This window comes from Mobula hypostoma, chromosome 14 (genome assembly GCF_963921235.1).
Source record: "Mobula hypostoma chromosome 14, sMobHyp1.1, whole genome shotgun sequence".
Taxonomy (NCBI): Eukaryota; Metazoa; Chordata; class Chondrichthyes; order Myliobatiformes; family Myliobatidae; genus Mobula; species Mobula hypostoma.
Genome location: NC_086110.1, coordinates 28,443,716 through 28,468,294, shown reverse-complemented (window position 1 = coordinate 28,468,294; position 24,579 = coordinate 28,443,716). Strand labels below are relative to the sequence as shown.

Below are 24,579 nucleotides of genomic sequence, written 5' to 3'. Positions count from 1 at the left end.
TTACAGCAACTTAAATTTGGTTAGGCCATAAAGTTTTGAACTCACAGTACTGCAGCTTCAGGATTCGAGGGATTAAAGATATCAATCTTGTAGAACACTCGACGGGCAAACATCAACACCTGCCAGATGTGGTTATAATTTCGCCTGTAGGAAATACATACACATACAACCATCAGGAAAGATTCAACATATTTTGCCTCATTTAACATTTGCTACTTTTCCCCATAACCTTCAGGCAATAAATTAGTAAATGGCATATTTCTTCACCCAAATTCTCTTAAGGTATTTTCACACCTTACTGAAGCAACTGCAACAATTGTGTACCTTAATTTGCACTAGTTGCAGGGATGAGGAACAGGCAAGGCCAAGGGCTAGAATTGTTTAAAAACTATGCAAGGCTGTTACACTTTCAAGAGCAACTTCCAGCATCGGCATAGTTGAAATAGTTATCACCATTGCTCCACCCTGGTTACATTCTTTGCGCATGCAATTGAAACAGAAATAGTCACTTGATAACAATTTCAGCTTTTTGCACAATCCTCTCATTGTATTCTCAATAAAAAGTTTTGTTGTACAAGGTGTGGCCAGTCTTTTTTTTAAAAAAAAGAACAGAATACCAAAGTAGAATTAATGGCAAAATAAGCATCTGTAATGTTAAAAATCAGTGCTTTATTTCCTTGTTTGCGGTTTAATAATTCCCAAGCCTGACTGACTTCTCTGACTGCTTGTTGCAGCTTATTTATAAAATTTATATCACACAGACCTCATTTATATATCTGATGCCACAGAAGCAGCATCCCATTAGGAGACTAAAGTGTGTCACACGCTGAATAATGTGAAACAATTAAGTGTACTAACCTCCATTTTGTGAATGCTCTTTTTACATCCAATTCTCCTGTCGATGGATCCACTAGTGGGTGGAAGACTGGTATATCAAACATCAAACGCTAAAATAATGCAGAGCACAAAGAAATATCTAAATATATTCTTTTGAAGATGTTCAACAGTTCACAGCATTTGGTTCTCATTGTTAGCACAGCATAGGCAAAACATCTAAAGCTGGGCCTTGAATTATTTTAATTCAGGATGTTTCTGTACCAGTATTGGCATTAAAAGGTGTTTTTGATTATCTATAAAAAAGATGAGCCAAATGCATTAATTTTCAGTTTCTATGTCACAGTTTGTGCAGCTTCACAGCTGTGTGTCAGGCATGGCCATAAGCAGCACTGGGGCCCCACAGGGAACTGTACTGGCTCCCTTCCTGCTTACCCTGGACTTTAGCTACAACACTATCATCTGCAAAAATTCTCTGATGACTTAGCAATAGCCGGGTGTATAAAGAGGACAGGAGGACGAATACAGGGCCCTGGTGGAGGACTTAGTCAAATGGTGCCAGCTGAATCATCTGCAGTTCAATATCAGTAAGACAAAGGAGATGGTGATGGATATAGGAAGATGAAGCCTGCAAGTATCTGGATGACAGATTTGAGTGGAGACTATGTACAAGAAGGGCCAGAGTTGCCTCTACTTCCTGAGGAGACTGAGGTCCTTTAGAGTATGCAGGCCTCTCCCTCATATGTTCTACCAGTCTGTTGTCACAAGTACAATCTTCTATGCAGTGGTGTGTTGGGGCAATGGCATCAACACGGGTGATGCCAACAGGCTCAATAAACTGATTAGAAAAGTTGGCTCTGTTACAGGAGTCAAACTGGACACACTGGATTCTGTGGTAGAACAAAGGTAATTCTGGATAATGTTTCTCACCCCCTGCATGCCATCTTGGCTATTCTTACCCTCAACCATTATGCTCTATAATGAGTCAACCTATAGCTGGGTAAGTGATGAACCCCTCCTGTTAGAGTGTTTGTGGCAACACATTTTTCTTTATCCTTTCTACTTCTCTTCTAATATTTGTATCTGTGCACTTGTAATGCTACTGTGACACTAATTTTCTTTGGGATCAATAAAGTATCCATATCTACATTATAATTTGTAATGACAATAATAACACCTGTTCAGTTGTCTACTGCCTCGGGAATCAACCACACTCCATGTTACCAAGCAGGTTATTGCACGTAAACAAATAAATGTATTTGGCCCAGCAATCTACAGACAATTGCATTTTGAGATCTACATTTTTAAAAACCAAAATGCATAGCTAACATTGAAATACATTGTGAAGTATTTATCAAAAACAAAATGCTGTAGATTCTTAGCAGTTCAGGCAGCATCTGGGGCCTAACTTAATCCACCTTATAGAATATTACAGGCCTCTTAGGCCATGATATTGCACTGACCTTTTAGCCCACGCCAAGATCAAACACTTCCCTCCATTTTTCTATCATCTATGTGCCTATCTAAGAATTTCTTACATGTCCCTAATGTATCTGCTTTTATCACCACCCCTAGCAGGTTGTTCCACACCCACTAATCCCTGTCTAAACAAAACAAACAAACTTACTTCTGGCATCCCACTATCCTTCAATCACCTTAAATTATGCCCCTTATTTACAACCTGGAAACCAGTCTCTGGCTATCAAATTCCTCAATTTTATTTTCTTAAAGCAATTTGAAAGTATCTCATTTTCAACTTTACTCTGACTCCTATGCCATTTAGATTCTGGCTGTAAAAATAGAGCCAAAAGCAAATTTACAAGTTTTTCTATGTTTAACATTCCAAAAGCAACATAGCAAGAATATCTGGAGTAATCTGAAAGGATGATGGAAGTTGGCATACAAGCAGATAGAGTGTGTAGTGAGACTATCAGGAAGGACAGGCAGATGACAAGACAAAATTCCAGTCAGTGGGTTGAGTTGCCATGTAACTTGGAGACAAAAAGCAAAAAGGATAACAAATAGAGGACTGAAGGTGTTATATTTGAATGCTCAGCATATGGAATAAGGTAGAGATCTTGTAGCGCAGTTAAGAGATTGGCAGGTATGATGTTGTGGGCATCACTGAGTTGTGGCTGATAGATTATAGTTGGGAGCTTAACATCCAAGAATATACATTATAATCAAAAGAACAGAGGTAGGCAGAGGGGGTAGCATGGCTCAGTTGGTAAAGAATGAAATCAAATTCTGAGGAAAAAGGTGACATAAAATCGGAAGATGTAGAATCCTTAAGGTTACAATTTAGAAACCGCAAGGGTAAAAAGACCCTGATGGGAGTTATATACAGGTCTCTGAACAGTCAAGATGTGGGGTACAAATTATAACGAGAGATAGAAAAGGCATGTCAAAATGGCAATGTTACGATGGTCATGGGGTATTTCAATATGCAGTTAGATTGGGAAAATCAGGTTGGTGCTGGATCCCAAGAGAATTTGTGGAATGCTCATGTATGGTTTTTTTTTTGATCAGCTTGAGGTTGAGCCCACAGGCTATTCTGGATTGATGCTGTACAATGAATCAGATTTGATTAGGGAGTTTAAGGTGAAGGAACCCTTAGGAGAGGGTGATCATAATATGATAGAATTCGCCTTGCAATTTGAGAGGGAAAAGTTAAAGTCAGATGTATCTATATTACAATGGAATACAGGGAATTATAGAGACATGAGAGAGGAGCCAGCCAAAGTTGATTAGAAGGAGATACTAGCAGGACAGCAATGGCTGGAGATTGTAGGAACAATTCAAAAGAAGCATGATAGGTACATCTCAAAAAAAATAGTAGCATTCTGAAGGCAGAATGACAGAACTGTGGCTGACAAGGGAAGTGAAAGACAACATAAAAGCAAAAGAGAAGGCGTACACTACAGCAAAAATTTGTAGGACGTTAAAGGATTGGGAAGCTTTAAAAAAACAACAGAAGACACCTAAAAAGTCATAAGGAGTGAAAAGATGAAATATGAAGGCAGGCTAACCAATAATATCAAAGAGGATAACAAAAGATTTTTCAGATATATAAAGAGTAAAAGGGAAGCGAGAGTAGATATCGGACTGCTGGAAAATGTCGCTGGGGAGATAGAAATGAGGGACAAGGAAATAGTGGATGAACTGAATAAGTATTTTGTATCCATTTTCACTGTAGAAGATACTAGCAGTATGCCAGAAGTTCAAAAGTACCAGGGTGCGGAAGTGAGTGAAGTTGCTATTTGTATGGACGTGGTAGGAAACTGAAAGCTCTAAAAAGTAGATAATTCACCTAGACCAGATGGTCTATAACCCAGAGTTCTGAGAGAAGTGGCTGAACAGATTGTGAAGGCATTAAATAATGATCTTTCAATAATCACTAGATTCTGGCATGGTTCCAGAGGACGGGAAAATTGCAAATGTCACTATTCTTCAAGAAGGGAGGGAGGCAGAAGAAAGGAAATTATAGGCCAGCCAGCCTCACCTCTGGTAGGGAAAATGCTAGAGTTGATGGTTAAGGAGATGGTTTGGGGATATTTGGAGGCATGTAATAAAATAGGCTGAAGTCAGCATGGTTTCCTGAAGGGAAAAATCTTCCCTGACGTATCTGCTGGAATTTTTTGAGAAAAAAAAAACAGGCAGGATAGACAAAGGAGAATCGGTTGATGTTGTATACTTGGATTTTCAGAAAACCTTTGGCGAAGTGTCGCAGGTGAAACCGTTTAACAAGATAAGAGTCCATGGTAGTTTAGAAAGATGGTAGCATGGATAGAGCATTGGCTGATTGGCAGGAGGCAAAGAGTGGGAATAAAAGGAGCATTTTCTGTTTGGCTGCCAGTGACTAGTGGTCTTCCGCAAGGTCTGTGTTGGGACCATTTCTTTTTACATTATGTGTCAATGATTTGGATGACAGAATTGATGGCTTTGTGACCAAGTTTGCAGACAATACAAAGATATATGGAGGAGTAGATAGTGTTGAGGAAGCAAAGAGGCTGCAGAAGAAGTTAGTTTAGGAGAATGGGCAAAGAAGTGGCAGATGGAATATAGTGTCAGAAGTGTATGGTCATGCACTTTGGTAAAAGCATAGACTATTTTCTAAACAGACAATTTTTTTAAAAAAAGGCAAAGGAATAAAGCGATTTTGGAGTTTACATGCAGGACTCTCTAAAAATTCATTTGCAGTTTGAGTCAGTGGTGATCAAGGCAAATGCAATGTTAGCATTCATTTCGAGAAGACTAGAATATAAAAGCAAGGATGTAATGCTGAAGCATTGGGCAGGCCTCACGGAGTATTGTTAGCAGCTTTGGGCCACTTACCTAAGAAAAGAGGTACTGACATTGGAGAGAGTTCAGAGGAGGTTCACAGGAATGAAAGGGTTATTGTATCAGGAGCGTTTGGTGGCTCTGGGCCTGTACTTGGAGTTTAGAAGAATGAGGGGATATCACATTGAAATCTATTTAATGCTGAAAAGCCTATATAGGGTGGATGTGGAGAGGATGTTTCTTATTGTGGGGGAGTCCTAAGACCAGAGGGCAAAGCCTCAGAATAGAAGGACATCCATTTAGAATGGAGATGAGGAATTTCTTTAGTCAGAGGGTGGCAATGAATTTCACAGATTCGCCACAGGCAGCTGTGGAGACCAAGTCACTGGGTGTATTTAAGGTGGTGGTCGATATGTTCTTCATTAGTCAGGGTGTGAACAGTTACAAGGAAAAGACAGGAGAACAAGGTTGAGAGGGAAAATGGACCAGCCATGATGGAATGGCAGAACAGACTCGATGGGCTGGATGACCGAACTCTGCCCCTGTATCTTATAGTCTTTTAGACCTCAGGTTAAGGATACATGCCACCAAAAATGTCACAAAAAAAAAAAAACTACACCTAGTCTAACACACTAACAGGAAGAGATTAATTTTCTTTGACTATTCATCTGCATTTCTATTTATTTATTTATTTATTTATTTATTTTTTAAAGAATGTCACATTTACCCTCAGAGAGTTCATTACTTCATTTCTCATTTGGCAGACTGACAGAATAATAGATAATGCAAAATGTTATTTTATTCAAATCAAAACTGTTTTACCTTAAGTGATATCAGTGTGGTACAACATGAGAAAGTGTAAATCATACACATTGTAAAGGGAATTATATGAACATTACTTACAGGACACTCTCCATCTGGATAATTATCAGGGATGTAAATAGTAAATTTAAACACACCATCCTGGTACAACCCATGCCTGATGAAAATTACTCCAAACCACACTGCGAGAAGGAATAAAAAACATTTTTGATTTAAATAAGAGTAGGGAGAAAATTTAGAAATAATTTATCTAAAACCAGTTTAAACTTTTAATGACAATACTTACTTAATGCAGATCCATATGAAGGTTGTATATAGATACCAGGCAACTTCTGCTTTACAACTAAGGTACTGTAAAATGATAGGAATATCAAAATTATAAAGTTCAAAATTTCACCAGATCAGCAAGTTCAAATCACCATCCAAATGCACCAAAACTTTTCCAGCTATGGCATATGAACTAGATGTGCCTTTTCCAATTCATCCTTTTCAAAGGGGAAAGCATCAAGAATTGTATGAATATGGAGCTGAGAACTATACTACGTTAATGCAAAATTCATTAAGCAGTTCTCAGCTGTACTTTAATACTTATTTCTGCAAGTTTCATGGGGTGACAGCATGTTAGCAAATTCTTTAAAATCAACGTGATATTGTACCAAGAGGAATACATGAAAAATAAAATACACCACTCACAATTCAGCAAGGAGAGAATATTCTAGGTAAAATGGACCATATGAAGCATGTGTTCCATTTGTTGACTGCGTAGATGTGATAGGAGAAATAGGTTTAGTTACAGGAACAGCATTTTTTGGTATCGAGGGCAACTGTTTTTTAGATGCTGAAGACCGTGGAGGACTAGTCTTCTGTTCACCGGATACACTCCTTTCTTCACTGTCAGATTTCTGTACAAGACAAAGTCATTAAGTTATTTTAAATTTCATTATGATCTACAATATCCTCAACTGTTTAAAATAACATTGTGGGTTTCAGACAGTTTTGTTGGCCAAGAAAGTCAAGGGTTAAAGGGTTACAGGATGCAAAAGTGGAGTGACAAATTGGATCCAAGACTGGCCGAGTGGCAGGTTGTAAAGGAGTTATCATTGATTGGCATTTTTATGATCTATGGTAGTTACCGCTGATGTCATACAAGGCTCAGTTCCCAGATCATGCTCTGCCTTGTGAAGTACTTGACTTAAATGTAGGAAGCACAAGGAGGTTTCCCAAAGCTACTAAAACTGGCTGTCTGGTTGACAGTGAAGAGGAAAGCTGAGCTTCAAAGAGATTATAAAAGTGGTGGAAAACAAAATTTAATCCAAATAAATGAGGTGGGGGGGAAAAAAAGGTGAAATTTCAAGGAAATATACAACAAATGCCAAGATAATGCAGAAGAAATGAAGCTTGAAGTTATGTACACACATCCATAAAAAGATAACTGGACAGATAGATCAGGTGGTTAAATGGGCCAGCAGGATGACCTTTATTTTGTTTAATAAGAGCTAGAGGAAATGCTAGAACGACATACAAAGTTTACTATGCCATAACTCAGATATCATGTACAATAGTGGGCTATCACATTGCAAGAAAGATATGCTAGCTGTGGATGAGAGCAGTGAAGCCAAATCAAATATAGGAGATATATATATTTAAGGTCACCTGCTGAAGGATTAGAGGGGAAGGAAGAAAATACTTTCACAAATGAAACTTATGGCTCAAAGAAAGCTGGTAACACAGCTATCCTCATATTTAAAAAACACTTGGATGTGCACTTGAAGAGTAATACCTTACAAGGCCACCAATGAGAAACTGGAAGATAGGATCAGACTGGGTCACTGAATAGCCTATGTGATATAGTGTAGTCCAGTTATCATACAGTTCCAAAACATCAAATTGTTCACTGTCAGCATTTTGGAAAAATATTGCAACTATTTTCATGCATAGTATTTAATTAAAGTGGAAATAGCCTAGTCATTTAAAATCTGTAACAGTTGAAATATCAAAAACACTTTCCTTGATCGCTTTCAAAGAGAATGTAGGTCTTAAACTTGAGAGAATAAATACTTGGCTGTGATAAACAATTTTCCATTACCTTACGAGTAGAACTTGTAGACATGATCCAGAAAGGGTTCATTACTTGCACCAACTTCACGACCAAGCCAAATGTATACTTGCTTAAGCCTTTCTAGTCAACTTTATATTCTGGAATAGATTGTTTTAGGAAAAAAAAATTAATATCTACATCAAATGTTCAGGATACGATAATGAGATTGAGGAGAGTATTACAAATCTCTGGCTGACAAGAGGGACATGTAATCTGTGCAAAAGCAGTTGTGAATCACATGATGACTATAAAAAGTATAGAGTGCACTTGACAGAGAAATTAAAAGGGAAAAAAAAAGATACAAGGAGGATCTAGCAGGCAAAGGGAGGCAAAATCCCAAGAGATTTTACCAGTTTATTAAGAGTAAAAGGATGCCCAAGGAGAGAATAGGTCCCCTTAAAGCATTGTGTGCAACCAAAGAAAAGGGGGGGCTTTTAGTGAATATTTTGCTTCAGTATTTACTGTGGAGTAAGTGATGGAAGCTAAAGAAATGGAGGAAATTGGTGGTGGTGCTTTGGACAAATTAGCATGGGAGGAGGTATTGGAGGCCTTAAAAGTGCAGAGCATTCTGAAGGACATGATCTACTAACATGTGGAGAGATGGGGTCTGATTTGTGACAGTTAGTATGCCTTTGTGTGGGGGAAGTTATGTCTGACAAATCTCTTGAAGTTCTTTGAGGAGTTAACCAAGATGACACATGAGAATAGGGCAGTGGATGTTGTTTACAAGCACTGAAGCAAGGCCTTTTGACAAGATACCTCATGGCACACTAGTCAGGAAGGTTAGATCAAACATCTAGGTACAGCGAGTGCACTGGATTCATAAGTCGCTCAGGTGCGAGGAAGCAGGGACAATGGTAGAGGTTTGCTTCTCAGTCTGGGGAGGCCTGTGTCTAGAGGGTACCTAGAACTGCAGCGCATAGTTCACTGAAAGAGATATTACAGGTGGACAGGTGGTGAAGAAAGCATTTGGCATGCTGGCACTGCATTCAGGGCACTGAGTATAGGAGCTGGGAAGTATTTTGCAGTTACACGAGATAGTGTGCCCATATAGAGGGTAGTTCCAATAGTGGGATAGCCTAGGACCAGGGGTACAAACATAGAAGGACATCTCTTTACAGCAAGGATGAGAAGGAATTTCTTTAGCCAGAGGGTGGTTAATCTATGGAATTGATTGCCACAGATGGCTGTAGAGGCCAAGTTATTGATATACTTAAAGTAGAGGTTGATAGGTTCTTGATTAGTAATAGTGTTAAAGGTTATGGGGAAGAGGTAGGAGAATGGGGTTGAGAGAGATAATAAATCAGCCAGGGCTGAACGGCAGAGTAGAGTCAACGGGCGAAATGGCCCAATTTTGCTCCCAGGTCTTGTGTTGGTAAGGTCGCACTTGGAATATCACAGAGGTTTGGTTGCTTTATTATACAACAGAAATAGAGCAGGAGGATAGAGCTTTGCAGGATATTGCCTGAACTTGGGGACCTGAGTTCCAAGGAGAGGTTGCATGGTCTAGGACTTCATTGACTGGAACATAAGAGGCTGAAGGGCGACCTGATAGAGGTATTCAAGACCATGAGGACACGGACAGGGTGAAAAACAGTCTTTTTTCACTGGAAGGCATGCTAAAAACCAGAGGGCACAGGCTTAAAATCAGAAGTGACAGGTAAAAGGAACATCAGAGGTAACTTCCTTACACAAAGGGTGGTGTGCATTGGTAAAGAGCTGCCAGAAATAATGGCAGGGATGGGAACATTGGCAATATTTAAAAGCCGTCTAGATAAGCACCTGGGGAGGAGTTTAGCAAGCTAAGGGCCAAATGCAAATAGCTCACTGAGCAACGTAGTCGGTAAACATGGGATGAGCTGAAGGGCCTGTTTCTGTGCTGTATGATTTCACGAGGGCTGGATAAGGACATTTTTCCCTGGAGCAAAGGAGGTTGAGGAATGAGCTTGCAGAGATTTATAAAATGATGAGCAGCAAAGATAAGAAAGCCTTTTTCCCCCAGGGTGGGGAAGTCTAAAACTAGAGGACATCATTTTAAGGGGTGAGCAGAAAGGTTTAAAGGCGACCCAAGGGGCAAGTTTTCCATGCAGAGGGAGGTGGGTAAATGGAAGGAGCTGCCACAGGAAATGGTAGAAGCTGGTACAATTACAGGAAAGGGTTGAGGAATATAACCAAATACAGGAAAATTGTTTAAACTCAGGTAGATACCTTAGTCACCTGAAGGCCTATTTCTGTAAGACAGATGCACAAACTTAACTTCCATCCCTTCCCTGAAGAGTTCAATTCAAAAAAAACATGGCAGTGTTGGATCAATATTTGCATGGAAATGTTAATTTAAAATCAGTAGCTATGGTGATTAACCAGACTTAGCAACTAAGAGCCCAGAAAAACAAAATAGTGGACATTCTCCCTTATAATTATCGAGCTCCCTTGGCATTTTGGGCAATGATGCTGCAAGTATCACGGTCATGTCTGGTTCTATGTTTGAAAAGCTTGATACATGCTAAACTATTGGTCTTGCATCATTCACAACCTTGATTTCCTAAAGCACTTGATAATGAAGTAACTATAATAATGCACAAACTCCATATAGCAAGTGACAAAATGTAATAATCACCAGAAACCTATGGAGATAATTTGAGTTAATTCACATTTTGTAAACAATTGTGGATGGGATCTTCATACTAACCCTGAAGAACACAGAAGAGGCAGAGTAGAGCTCTGGTGATGCAGGTTCAATTCTGACCTCTGAAGCTGTGTCTGGGGAATTTACACATTCCCCTTGCGACCACGTGGGTTGCCTCCAGATACTCAGTTTTTTTTTTATCCGTATCCCAAAACTCGTGTTGATAGATTGACTGTTGTAAGTTGGCCCTAGTGTGTAGAAAGGTGGGAGGCTCTGGAGATTGTTGATAGAAATCACGAGATTAGTGGGGCATGGGATTTCATTGTGAATACACATAGACTCATTGGGTCAAAGCGCCCTTTTTTCCAGTGGTATAACACAGAAATAGGCCATTCAGCTTATGCCAACCATCAAGTAGCCATCTACTCTAATCCCATCCACCATATTTCACCCCAAACTTTGTGCGTTTTTGCATTTTAAATGCTGATCCAAATAGATCTCAAATGTTGTGAGACTACTAGCCTCCTCTATGCACTAAAAATCCTTACATCTCCTGCAAATCTTGTATCTGTTCACTAATTTTAGACACTGCTACTATGGGGGATTACAAAAAATCCTAACATCTACCCTTATCTATGCCTTTCAGTTTTATATGCCTCTATTCCATGCTGTCTTCAACCTTTCATTCTAAGGAAATCCAACCCAGCTTACCCAGGCTCTGCTTACATCCTAAGCAACATCCTGATGATTCTCCTCTGCACCCTGTACAATGCAATTCATTCCTTGCTATAGTGTGGTGACCAGAGTACACACTGCATTCTAATTAAGATCTCACTAATAAACTTGTACACTAACCTCTCCCCACACAGTCTGTACTCTGACTAATCAAGGGAAGTATCCCTTATGCCTCCTTCACCATCCTACCCAGCTCTGCTACCACCTTCAAGGATCTTTTGTATATTAAGGTCACTGTTTCTTAATACTCATTAGGGCCTCAACATTCATTGTGTGTCATACTCTAATCTGTCCTCACAAAGTGCATCTCCTGACACTTATTAGGATTAAACCCCATCAGCCATTGTTAAGTGCATCTCAGCAAACCATCAATAGCATCTGCAGCCTGGGAGTATTCTCCTTACTTTCAATATTACCAGTTAGCGAGTCATCCGAAAACGTACTAATCACTTGGATGTATGCAATCACTAATCTCAGTGGTGTATCACTGGCTACAAATTTCCGAATCACTCAGAAACAAACTTTTACCATCTTCCTCAGCCTCCTTTTACCAATCCAATTTGTCAACTTGCCCCCTATGGAAGAAGGAGATAGTAGAACCCTCTTACTGGACAATTAGATGACAGGGAATATATGTCTTATTATCATATACTAATTATGATTTGTCCAATGATTACCAAGCTCAATGCTTACAAATTCAGTTGATTTAGCCTAATTTTTTTTTTGAAGAAACCGGTTCCAATTTCCACTACACTTTGTGCTGAAATGTTGCTTAGCATTACTCCCAGACTTGCTCCTCAAACTTTAAAAAAGGTTCTTCCTTTTTCTTCTAGGCTCCATGAATGAAAAGTTTCTTTCCAACCAAAAAATAGCTAACAAGACTTTCATCCTAAAATAAAGAGTACCTTTGACTTTCTCAGGCCAGAAATGAAACACCAGCTTGGATCAAGTTTAGTATTGAATTTGACGTCTCAGCTTTCTGGATCAGGTAAAACTTTACCACTGGACCCGAGCCAAAATAGACTTGTGAAAACAAATAGCTACCAAGACAAACCAGCAGAGGGTTTCCAGCAGAGTTAAAATTATTAACTCTAAATCAGAACCTCTGAGGAGAAAAGTTTGAAATGGTAAAAAAGTATGTGCAAAATATATGCATACAAATGCAGATAAGAAAAAGGCTGTGTCACTGGCACGCAAGCCATTGCACTGAAACTTAGTAACACCATTTGTACTTGTACGTGATAAGACAAACTGTTGATAAAAACAATGAACAACAAAGAGCATGGACGACAAAAGAAAATTGCAGATGATGGAACACAAACCAAAAACAGAAATGCTTGGGAAAAAAAAATGGCCAGTCAAGCAGCACACGTGGGAAGTAAAAAGGTAGACATTTCAGGTCAACGAGACTTCATCAGACAATGCTATGGTATTAAAGAGACACTGTGGAAGAAATGTTCTTTTTTAAAAAGAATCATGAAAATACATCCTGCCGGGAGTTACAGTGCAGTGCTAGAAAAAAGGCTACTTACAGGAAGCTCGGGCCTTATGCAACGCTGCGCCAAAAGTTACTTAGGAAGCAAATGTTTTGACGTTTTCTGGCAGCTGGTGACAGCACTGCTAAATCAGGCAGCCAGCACCATAATCATCTGGCAGCCTAAATAGAAAACTCGAACTTAGAAACAGAAGCTGATAACTAAATTAACATCAGATTTCTCTTCCATTTAAGATTCAAGAGAAAGACTTCATGAAGTTTTTTTTCCTTAGTAATTCACAATCCTTTGAAATTGGCTTTTATAGTTTTAATCTATTTTCCTTGCAATTCATAAAAGTTAATACATAGTAAATGCTAAACACATTCATGTGGATATTTTCTGTTATTATTCCAGACTCCCAATTTACTATAACAATTGTATTTGTTCAGAAAGAGGGCAGGGAAGAATAATTCTTTGACCCACTCCCACTACTGTAAAATGATTCCACTGGCTGTACAAAAGCTACCAGGAGTGCCGAAGGCGTATCAATCGAGTGCCAATGTTATGATCCAAATTCCTGGTATCCACAGTATTCCACTTAGTTTTGCAAGATTTTTCAATCCATTCTTCCAACTCTGCCATTGTGCTTTAACAATTTATACTTCCTTTAGACCCATTAGTGTGTCCATACATGTCTTATTACCATAGAATTGAGCCTTGTGGCATCAAAGTTTTGTTATGCAATTACTTCTGCCATTACTTTTCCTTTTGTCATTTTGTTATCACTCTTCTTAGGCAACACTTTCATTTATAAAAGTTCATTTAAAGCCAGACATATCCTACATCTGCAAAAAAAAAAAAAAAAAAATGTTGTTTCAGGTCAAAACCAATGTCTACTGCACATTTCCCTTTACAGATCCTGACCTGCCAACTGGGTTTTTCCAGAAGCTTACTTTGGCCTCTTGCATATTCCTGCATCTACAGTCCAAATCTGAAGCCAAATCAATTATATTCTTTGCAAATACTCCTAATCAGCATTTTATTCTTGCAGTACCTGTAGTGCTAGTTTTAACAAAAAGCAGTAGATGTCAGATTGAGAAATTAAAGCACATCACTGCCTTGAATTCAAGATTGTTTAATGTTATTTACTGAGCACCATGGTAACGTAGAGGACAGCGTGACACTATTACAGCTCGGGGCATCGGAGTGCGATTCGGGCGTCATCTGTAAGAGGTCTGTACATCCTCCCTATGGAATGCGTGGGTTTCCCCCAGGGTTCTCAGGTTTCGTCCCACAGTCCAAAGACATACTGGGTAGGTTCACTGGTCATTGTAAACTCTCCCAGATGCTTCTTAGTAATAGCTTTTCCATCCTTTTGGCATAATTAATGTCTTTTATCTCCATTTTTTCCTTTAAAATATACACTCCCTGTACCATTAGGATACAGCTATCCCATATTCATTTATTTTGACATTTTAATGTGCTCTTTTGCTGATTCACTAATATTTTCAAACATTTCTCCCCATGTAAATCAATCTTTTTATGTTTGACCTGTGCAGGTGGCTGTAATCACAATAACCTAATCATTGACTTTCATCTGAAATCAAATACACCAACAACAATCTTGCATAAACTAGCATTTATACTAACAACACTTAAAGCATGATCTTTCAAACATCTTACTCCCTCCTTAACTCCCATCTGCAATCACTGTCAACTTAGAGCAAGTTTCTCTTTTACATTCATGCCCATTTTTCCCGTGTCTGCCAAAAAAAATGCTCCGCACACATGATCATAATGAACTTTTGCCTTTTCATTACCTCATACCTCCCTGCAACTTTTAGTATTGTTAATGACACCTTCCAACCCCTCTCCACTGTTGAACTGCCTTAAACTGGGGGCAGTTATATAGCCATCCCTTATCACTAGATGTACTGTCAGTTTCAAAGCTCTCAAATATCCAATTATGATTCTATCTTCACCATCACCCACCTCCGTGTGTATCTGCTCTTGCAATCCTTTGTCACCAGCAAATTTCACTGGGTCTTTACAAATCTCTCTTCTAAAACCCCCAAGATGGAATCAATTGAGTCCTGGGCAACTTTCACCTTTTAAATACCAGTACTGTTTGTATTGCTTATATTAACTTTGGCCAGTCTATGATCCTGATTCAATTTTACCATCTCAGAGTGTCCTAACCGCCGCAAATATTAAAATATCCAACATATCCACTATTACTTTTACATCTACTGTCCAAGGGAACCTCGGATTTACTGACCACCCTACTTGTTGATACAAAATATTGGGGCATATCGGGGCTACCTGTCCTGGTACCATCAAGAATACAAAATTCTTCTCTTGCAGTACAATTACTAAACTAAATATGATAGTTCCAAGTAGAACACTATCGTGGGTGTTCTTTTGCAATTACCACGCGAGAAGTCTAATGCCTGAAGTGAAAATGGAAGTTAAATGTGATTAGCAAGGGCTATCCAGTAGCTACTTAAATACTAGGTCTTGCCAGCAGTTAAGAGGGTCTATGAACAGATAACGGAACAAAGTTTTACCAAGTATAAACTGTGAACCAAAACCATTCCGCAATCCAGGTTGATGAGGGGGAAAAAAACGGTACATTAAGAAGGCAGCAGAGTTGAGAGAACTGCTGCCTCAACCAGGTTCCACTGACACAGATTCAATCCTGACCTCTGCTGCTGTCTATGAGCAGTTTTCATATTGCCTGTGACTGTGTGGGTTTCTCCTGGGTGTCCCAGTTTCTAACCACATTTCCAAGACATGTGGGTTGGTAAGTTAATTAGTCACTGAAAATTGTACCGTACACACACACAAATATATTACAAGTATGGGTGAACGGGATTGCACAGTGAACTAGCATAGACTTATTGGTTTGAAATAGCCTATGTTTAACAATATGAAATATAATACAAAATAAATTAGGTCATAGATTGATAATACCCTATCACTATGAGGCAAAATATTTTTGCTAAATATACGAAACACTGGAAAGGTCAGCATGTAAAAGCACTGCAACAACTTTTGTTTGGACAATGATCTCAATGCAGTTGCATAAACTGCATTTACTTGCCAAAGTTGTACGATAAAATCAGAAAAAACTATTTGCAATCAATACCATGAAGTCTTGTGAAAAAGGAATTGAGAATTTCCTGTCAGTGAGTGATTGTCACAGAATGGATTGAAGTGCAACATAAGGGGTCATGACAACCAATGAATACACACAGGATCAGTCAAGATGCGTGTTTATGACCTTGTATTTGAACACCCATTTTCCTGACAGTGGCCCTTAGTTTCAATCAACATTATTCACAAAGTTTATGAAACAGAACTGTATTAAACATACAACAATGCCTTCATTATCCTCTGGTTTCATATCAAGCAGATGAATGAGTGGTCAGAGCAACTGAGGACATTCTTAACAAGCAGATGTTACAAGAATATTCAAGATTCAATTGGACAATTCTAATCTGAAAAGTAACCTTCCAGTAAGACCAGTCAGTGCCTTCTTGGACTATTCCTAAAACTTAGCTTACACAAGTAGGAGATAAGAACCAGTAGGCTTGCAGAACTTGAGATATTTAGCTAAAATTAGAGAGAATTATGTCATCACGTTGATGAAATAATCTCTGCTAGGAGATAAACTAATTCAGGATGTTGAGATCTTGTTCATTAAGTTGTGCCAATACACATTTCAGTACAGAAGTCATGTTGAACTAAATGTGAAGAAAAGAAGTTTCTTGGCGTTCATATCTGTCGCTACAAGTTCAAAAACTAATTTGATACCCAAAACCTGCGAGAGTGACCAGGCTAAATGTGGTGTTGCTGATTAAGTGGGCATGTAGACATGTTGCTGTGAGTGCTAGTGCTCTCTTATTGAAAATCCCTAGAGGAGAGTATTATTTCCCCCCACCCCACCATTGCTTTATATTAATGACATATTATTACTTCTAACATCTGTCTTCAAGTCACAATTTCAATATTACCTGCCTTTGATTACATTTAACTACACAAGATGGTACTTGTTAACACATGAAGATTCACCACCACTTACGCACAAAATCATTTAAAATTAGCAGGGCAAATTGAGATTAGAAGCAAAGATTAGAAGTGTAAGGAATTCACAATGAGCCTTTATAAAAGTTATGGTTCAGTCACACAAGAATATTGTTCCAGTCCTGAGCTTCAAGTTTTTGGAAAGCTTGCAAAAGAGATTTACCAAAATGATTATGAGGGCGCAGGACTTCAGTAAGAGAAACGAGATTGGGAGGGCTCCCACAGATTTTTTTTTAAAAATCAGATTACTGACCAAGTCAAGAACTAAAAAAGGTGATTAGGAAAAGAACCAAAAAGAGTAACAACAAAATAAAATATTGTTAACTGAACAAGGCAAATGATTAGAGTCCGGAATATTCTGCAGGAAGCATAGAGGGAGATTTAATTGTGACATTCAAGGTGGAGCTGGATAGGTATCTGAAAAGAAAGAATTAAAAGGTCTTGGAGGATAGGACTAATTGGATGGCTTTAAACACTGCTGTGGTACACAATTGATGACTGAATAAAGCCCTCCAGTAGTGGAACTATTGCGGTTACAAACAGTTTAAGGGAAATTCCGTGGATGCTTTACTACTGAGGCCCCAAAGCATGCATTATACTAGTATACGGGTGTTGTGTTTCTATTAGATAGCAGCATCATGTGATACTTGCGGATCAAAACACACAGGTACGTTTGAAGCAAATCTTGAAAAATGTCTCAAAATGCGGAGTTACTATCCCATCTTATAAATAAATCATTTTTATGTATTTGCTTTGTTTCTGTATATACTGAAAACAAAACGCTATTAACCCCAAGAACCAGCACACTTTAAAAAAAATACTGGACACACTGGACAGGCAGCAATTATGGAAAAAGGAAAAGAATTAATGCTTATGGTCAAGGACCTCTCTCATCCGACATTGGTTCTGATGAAAAGCAATCAACCTAAAATAACAACTTTACTTCTCCCTCTCTGGAGAGCTGTTAAGTATCTCCAGTATTTTGTTTAAAAATATGATATCATTTAATCTTTGTACAAGCAATTGTTTAATAGCATAATTACTTCTGCACAAGAGTAATTAAATTGCACTGGTGCCAAAGATAGAAATTTTAGTCCACTATAACAGAAAAATTGAAGCACCTGAGCACCAGCTCTACATAATTATTCAGACATTTACTTAATTTAAAGTGCAATAGTTCAGCAGGGAAAAAAAAGCAAAAACCTTTTAAAAACCAATGTGGATGAGAATTACATCCAACTTATGGAACTGCAAACATTATTCAGACAAAGCATACAGCTGTCACAGCAAAAGTACTAGATCTTTAACATATGATGCCAAAAATTGCTGTAAGTATCAGTATTACAGAACCAGTTGTGCAATATATATTCCCAAAGATAAGCAAGTATCAACTTTTTTCTGCATACACCCAACTAAAACAAAACAAGAATAAAACTCACCTGGAAATAGGCCAAAATCTAAAATTTGATCTCAGGCTTTGGTGTTATAATATTCACAGATTTTAAATTATTTATGCAAATAGCTAACATCACTGCTCATGTTCAAACGTTATATGAACATCTGCTTGTCTTGGGGTATATGGTTTAAAACATTAAATAATGACAGACATGAGAAGGAAAGTCGATACATGCCAATAATTCGAAGTTTATAAGAAAGCAATACATCTTTCATCTGGAAACCCTGGCAAGGCAAAAAGAGCATTGTTTCTAAAACAATGTCAACCTAAGGAAGAGAATTTACAGTTTAAGTGGAAAAGCAGAGATTGTTTAGCTTCTCTGACTTAACATAGCTAAAGAGGCTCAATGGTTTCACAACTGAAATGTACAAGCAGAAAGGTTATCTTTCAAATTAGTGGAGTTAGTGCATTGGATTTGAGGGTAGTGAGTAACAGAAATCACTGAAGTGAAGATTGGAGGACAGAAGGTGCCAAAAGCCCATCGTCAAACAACAGATAATCTTGGTCATCTTAAAAGGATTTGTTTAAAAAAAAACACAAATAATAGAAGCTCACAACCATTAAAATGCAGTGATTAATTCTGTGAATTGCTGCAATTCTCAATTTAAATTCAGCAATATCAATTTCTAAGATAATGATAGTAATTTACTGTTAAGTTCAGAGAAACAGTCTGTTTTCTTCCCCCTTCAGCTTCCTTTAGTTGATTTTATAAAATATTTCAGCTTGGAAAGTGTTAAATTTAAAATTCTCACCAACAAATAGAAATTGAGAGTTTTGGATCTGAGATTGTTAACAAAAATCTCAACTGCTACAAGAGGAAAAGATACTGGAATAGTCAGATAAGATCTCAGTGAATGAAGAAACAGCTGATATCCTTATGGAAATCAGTTCCTGATGGTAATGAAGTCACATTTTTGAGATTAGGAGTTTAATTTAAAACAAAACAATTATAATTGCAGACTACAAAACAAACACCAACTTGCAAGTTTCCTGCAGTTGAAAGATCAAATGAAAAGAAAATAATTCAGATATAAACATTTATGGGGAAGTCGGGCTGGTGAAATGGTTACTGATTTGAAGATTAAAAACTCTCCATTAACATATTTAATCTAATACCCCAATATAAATAACATCCTGTTGAAGTTATTCAAGCGCAATCTTGAAAAAAAACTTTAGTGTGTTCACATGTCAGCATGTATTTTTTTATTATTTGCATGGAAAAATTATTCAGCAGTATTTCAACCTGATTTAGAATTGTATTCAATCAAAAGCGACACCAGTCCAAACTATTTCTAACAAGCTATATTCTATTTCCAACATGTTATTAACAATTAATTGCTACACCAGATGTAACAATCTCTTTCATTTCTTCAGCAGTTTATTCAAATAATCAAACTACGAGTCCTTTACTTAAGGCTTTGAGAGATTGTTACAACACTCCTATTCCATGGTTCCGGTTTAAAAGTAGTGTGCGGGCAGAGAGATTAGTTTAGGAGGGCATTGGACTCCTATTCCATGGTTCCGGTTTAAAAGCAGTGTGCGGGCAGAGAGATTAGTTTAGGAGGGCATTGGACTCCTATTCCATGGTTCCGGTTTAAAAGTAGTGTGCGGGCAGAGGGATTAGTTTAGGAGGGCATTGGACTACACTGAACTGCAAGGACTGTTCCTGTGCTGCAGTGTTCCATGCTCTAATATTCAAAATGTCTGTCAAATTCATGCAATGTTTTAGTCAACTTTTATTTGCGAACTTCACTTGAGCGCATGTCTCAAAATTTATGTAGTTTATAATGCAAAGCAATAATTATCTGTCAACTTAATAAAAAGTGACTTTGATGGTTTTCAAAATACTTGGGCAAATAAAGGAGCTTCTAGATAGTGAATACAAACTAAAATAATAAATGTAACTGAATCTAGGTTCAAAAGCAATTATGCTCACACAAATTACAATGCTGCTAAATTAGCAATTTTACAGATTTCAGAAAGTCATTCAGCATACAAGCTTTGCTTTGGAAATCAAAATATACACAGACAAGTTAAATATAATCTCTTGCCATCTTCATTCTAATGAGAACCTACATTATAAGTTATTATTGTCATTATAGAGACTCAATATCCAAAGGACGCAAAGGATGATCTCACAACAAGCAAATGAATACTCAGCCAAATTGTTTCTTGGAAGGAAGAAAATTGATAGGAGATTTGTGTTGAATCAAGTAAATCTTCAATTTTCCCCCCAACAGAATTAAGTCCCCTTGTCTTGTTGTTCTTATCAATTGGTTTATTACTGTCACATGTACTGAAGTAAAAAAAGTTTTGATTGTCATCCATACTGATTTCATCACATCACAATTGTAATACAAGGGAAAACAATAACAGAATAACAATGCAGAATAAAACATTGCAGTGACTGTGAAAGTACAGAATAGGCTGACAATAATGTGCAAGGCTATGACACCTTATTGGTTGTTAAATCAAGAGTCCCTCACGTGACAATAATAAACCAATACCAATACCAATCAAGATCCATTTTAAAATATTTTATAAAGTGAGATAGAAGCTGTCCTTAAGCCTGGTGGTATGCAGTTATATTCCACACCAAGAGATCAGTGTTGCCCATCTTTGTTTTAGTCATGTGGTGTACATGTTCAGTGAATGCCATACAAATTTGAATCTAATCAGAAGAGTTTTTAAAAAGACCACATTTTAAACATTAAAAGAACTAGACCACAATGTCTATTGCCAGACATTCTAATTAATATTAGTAGCGCACGGTGATCAAAATAGAACTAAAGTTCACAAATTTAGTTACACCTATTTGTATAAAACAGCATATGAAGTCTCAGCCCCCAGCTTTGCCTGCTGTCAGTCACTCAGGGTAGGTCTTCATCACTCTGCTGCCTAAGGTTCTGTTGCTGTCCCACTGCTTGTTTGTTCAGAATCTGAACTACAGATCAAGCCAATGCAAAAATGTCTTTACTTCCCAACTGAAGTTTGCTTCATGCCAGTGCAAATTTCCTAAAATTTAACTGAAACTAATCACAGACTAAAAAAAAAACAAGATCTTAATACTTTTTGGTTCAGATTATTAAAGTCACTTTGCAAAGCAGCAGATAATGAGGCCAGGTTGTTTCCTTCTAATGCTGACCCCCAATATATCCAAACCAGTCAATGAATTTATTTTGAAATATTCAAAATGTGAAAATGTTACAATTCAGAATCAGAGGTTTGCACAAAGCATGGAGGCTAATCTTTTAGAATAAGAGGCAAAGGTGTCAAAAGTTCAGTATAATATCCACCACGTTAAACTGCTTTTCCTCACGCTGGCTGACAGAGCACTGGCACAAATTGAAAAAGAGCTGGGGCGTTTTCCCAGCATACAAAGAACCTCAGCCAACAGGTGATAATGTAGATAGGTATGTTTAATTGTTCCTCCATTACCTTGTCATAAGAGAGACATTACAAAATAAAACCTTGATTATACAGCATTTTAAAGTTCAAAGGTTCCATACAACTGAAAATCTATTCCGAAGTTCATTTCACCATCTCTCCCTCTTCAAATTGTTTTATCAACCAACTCTTTGAATAAGCTTTATACCACACCTCTTTTTGGCAGTATTAAAGTTAATCTACCAGCAAAATCTCAATGATACTTGCCCATCTAGACAGAAAATATCAATTGCAATATTAGCAACTGAGAGTCAGTATTTGTCTATGTTGACCATGATTCTTATGTATAACAATCTAACTTAATTCCATACAGCTCTAAGCCTTGCTCATTCAAGTAAATGTTACTGCCCCTACAATCACCATCTCCTCTGGCAGGTACCAACTACACTCAGTGAAAGATTTATTTAACTGATCCCCTTCAAACTTCTTTCTCACACTTTGTTGCAGACACCACTAACATGGAGGAAAAAGACATTCATTATCTACCATTCATCTGCATTTCAAAATTTTATTTATCTCTATCAGTTCACCTTTCAGTCTTTATTCCAAGGAATACAGACCCAGCCTATCCAAGCTGTTTTTCTAACACAAGCCCTTCACCCCAGACAACTATTTTAATTATATCCTTCCTTTTGCTTGGCATCCAGAAATGCACACAATACCCCAAGCGAAGTTTTAACCAACATTTTGTACAACATTATGAGGTCCCAACTCTTATACCCAATACCCCAGCTAACGAAGGCAAGCACACCCCATTCCTCACAACCCTGTCTACCTGTGTGGTCAGTTTCAGAGAACCATATACTTGTAGCCCCAAGGTCTATCAATTCAACTACACTCCTCAGGACCCTGACACTCATTGTGCATACCCTGCCTCGATTAACTACCCCCAGATGCACCACTTCCATCTACCATTTCCTTACTCACTTTTGCACTAGATCCATAGCCTGTTGTGATCTTAGACAAGCTTCTTCACTGCCACTATCCCAACAGCTTATGTATCAAACTTAGTAATTAAACCCCCACATTCTCAACTAGATCACTTATATTATGTAATCATACATTAATTTTTTTTTTTGCAGCTATCAAAACAGCCAGCAGATTGGATGACAATCACACCAAAAGTCACTGCAAATTAAGTTTCCAGATTTTCACTTTGGTTAATATCTTGGATAGTTCCTGGAGAACTAATGAAATTTATATTTACATTAGCAAGTATGCATCACTAAGGGAATTATTTCACACTGCATAAATAATTTAAAATTAAGCATAATATATAGATTGACTAATTTACTTGGCATAGTCCAAGCTAGGATGACAAAAGGTAAGAAAGAGTAAAAGTTTAGTTTTTCTCCTTGTCAGAAGTACATCTACAATAAAGTTCGTTTTAATAAGATTTTTAATGAAAAATGCTCCTTGTAATACACGTTTTCATACATAAAAGGACAGCACAAGATTGAAGTAAGTCTCGTTGTCTTGGGACTACCGATACCCTTTATAAATTTGCCTGGAAACGCCAATGCTGACTGACTACTGAAATATTCAAGAAACAATTATCAGCAACTCTTCTTTTTGTTCCTATTAATAATTTTTAATCTATTTGACCGAGGTTCTGGAGACTAACCGATAGGCCATCCAATTTCAACTCCTATTGGGGTTCCTGGGCAGAGAGTAGGTGTGAGGTAAATGCAAGGGTCAGGCTCTTGCTTTAAAGACACGGACATTTCTGTCGGGAGCTTACAGAGTAAGTGTTAAGAAGAGATGGACCACATACTGATGAAGGAACTCAGGACGTGTCCGAGATGTGGACAATACACCTGCTACCAGCGGTGTGCCCCCGCTGGCTCCTGACTCCTGGCTCCAGCCCAACCCCAATCTGCTCACCTCAATCAAACCAGGAGCCCTGTCCCGGACAACCCCATTGGCCACCACAACACGCGCGTCACCCCTGAGTATTGAGCGGATTGGCCGGACCGTTGTCAGTCAAGCCATGCGGACCGTCGCCCCACCGTCCTTCCCACTGCCGCCACTGGCTCTCGCTGCCCCGGTGGCCTGCAAGACCACACACCGGTGGCGGTTTCTCATCAGGTGGCGTCTGTCAACACCAGCCGCTCACATCTGCGCAGCGAGAACTATCTGGGCCCTTGACATGCTCAGAAGCAACCGCTCGCTTACCCGGTAAATTCCGGACGCCGCTGACTCGCCCGCATCCTCAACACTCACCCATATCACAGCCCATTAAACACAACCACGCCGGAAGGCCTAACCCTTGGCGTTTGATTGGTGGCCCCGTTCCGCTCCCCTTCTCTTCGGGAGATCGTCCTTCTCCTATAAGGCAGACGTACTGTCAATCATATACGTCACGAGGAGTGGGGCTTGTCGGTCTACTTGACCTCCCTGTTGTCACGGACGCCATATTTAATCTCAAATAAACAATGCAGGCGCCGCCGGGTGGCGCTGCTTCTGACCTCCAACCTCCTCCAGCTGACGGACAAGCAATCCAGTTCATCCTGACCTCTGCTGGGTTTCCGTCAAAGCTCGTCCAAATGCAAAGAAAAAATACTGTATATTGAAGCAAAGGGATACATCGTGCTCCTCAGAGACAGGACAAGGCTCACACCCATCACGTTGAGGTCCATATATCCAGCTGCTTACAACTGGGAGGCGAGTTCATTCACACTGAGTCCAGATGAAGGCTCTCAGCCTGAAATGTCAACTG

At 38.5% G+C, this 24,579-nt stretch overlaps 1 protein-coding gene across 3 annotated transcripts in view; it reads right to left on the bottom strand.

The window, feature by feature from the left end:
* The window catches only part of aktip (akt interacting protein), a 33,945-nt gene extending 9,770 nt beyond the window's left edge, over nucleotides 1-24,175 (bottom strand). Inside the window, exons 1-8 of one of the 3 annotated variants that reach the window (XM_063066879.1) lie at nucleotides 24,036-24,131; nucleotides 12,929-13,053; nucleotides 8,024-8,133; nucleotides 6,631-6,839; nucleotides 6,224-6,288; nucleotides 6,019-6,119; nucleotides 859-947; nucleotides 46-144 (exon numbers count right to left, since the gene is read on the bottom strand). In XM_063066879.1, the coding sequence (XP_062922949.1) occupies nucleotides 46-144; nucleotides 859-947; nucleotides 6,019-6,119; nucleotides 6,224-6,288; nucleotides 6,631-6,839; nucleotides 8,024-8,065 (605 nt within the window). In that variant the 5' untranslated portion in view covers nucleotides 8,066-8,133; nucleotides 12,929-13,053; nucleotides 24,036-24,131. Of the gene's footprint in view, nucleotides 1-45; nucleotides 145-858; nucleotides 948-6,018; nucleotides 6,120-6,223; nucleotides 6,289-6,630; nucleotides 6,840-8,023; nucleotides 8,134-12,928; nucleotides 13,054-24,035 lie in introns of all 3 variants that reach the window. The other 2 variants (XM_063066881.1, XM_063066880.1) reach the window with 2 other exon arrangements.
* Between the last annotated feature and the right edge of the window lie 404 nt (nucleotides 24,176-24,579).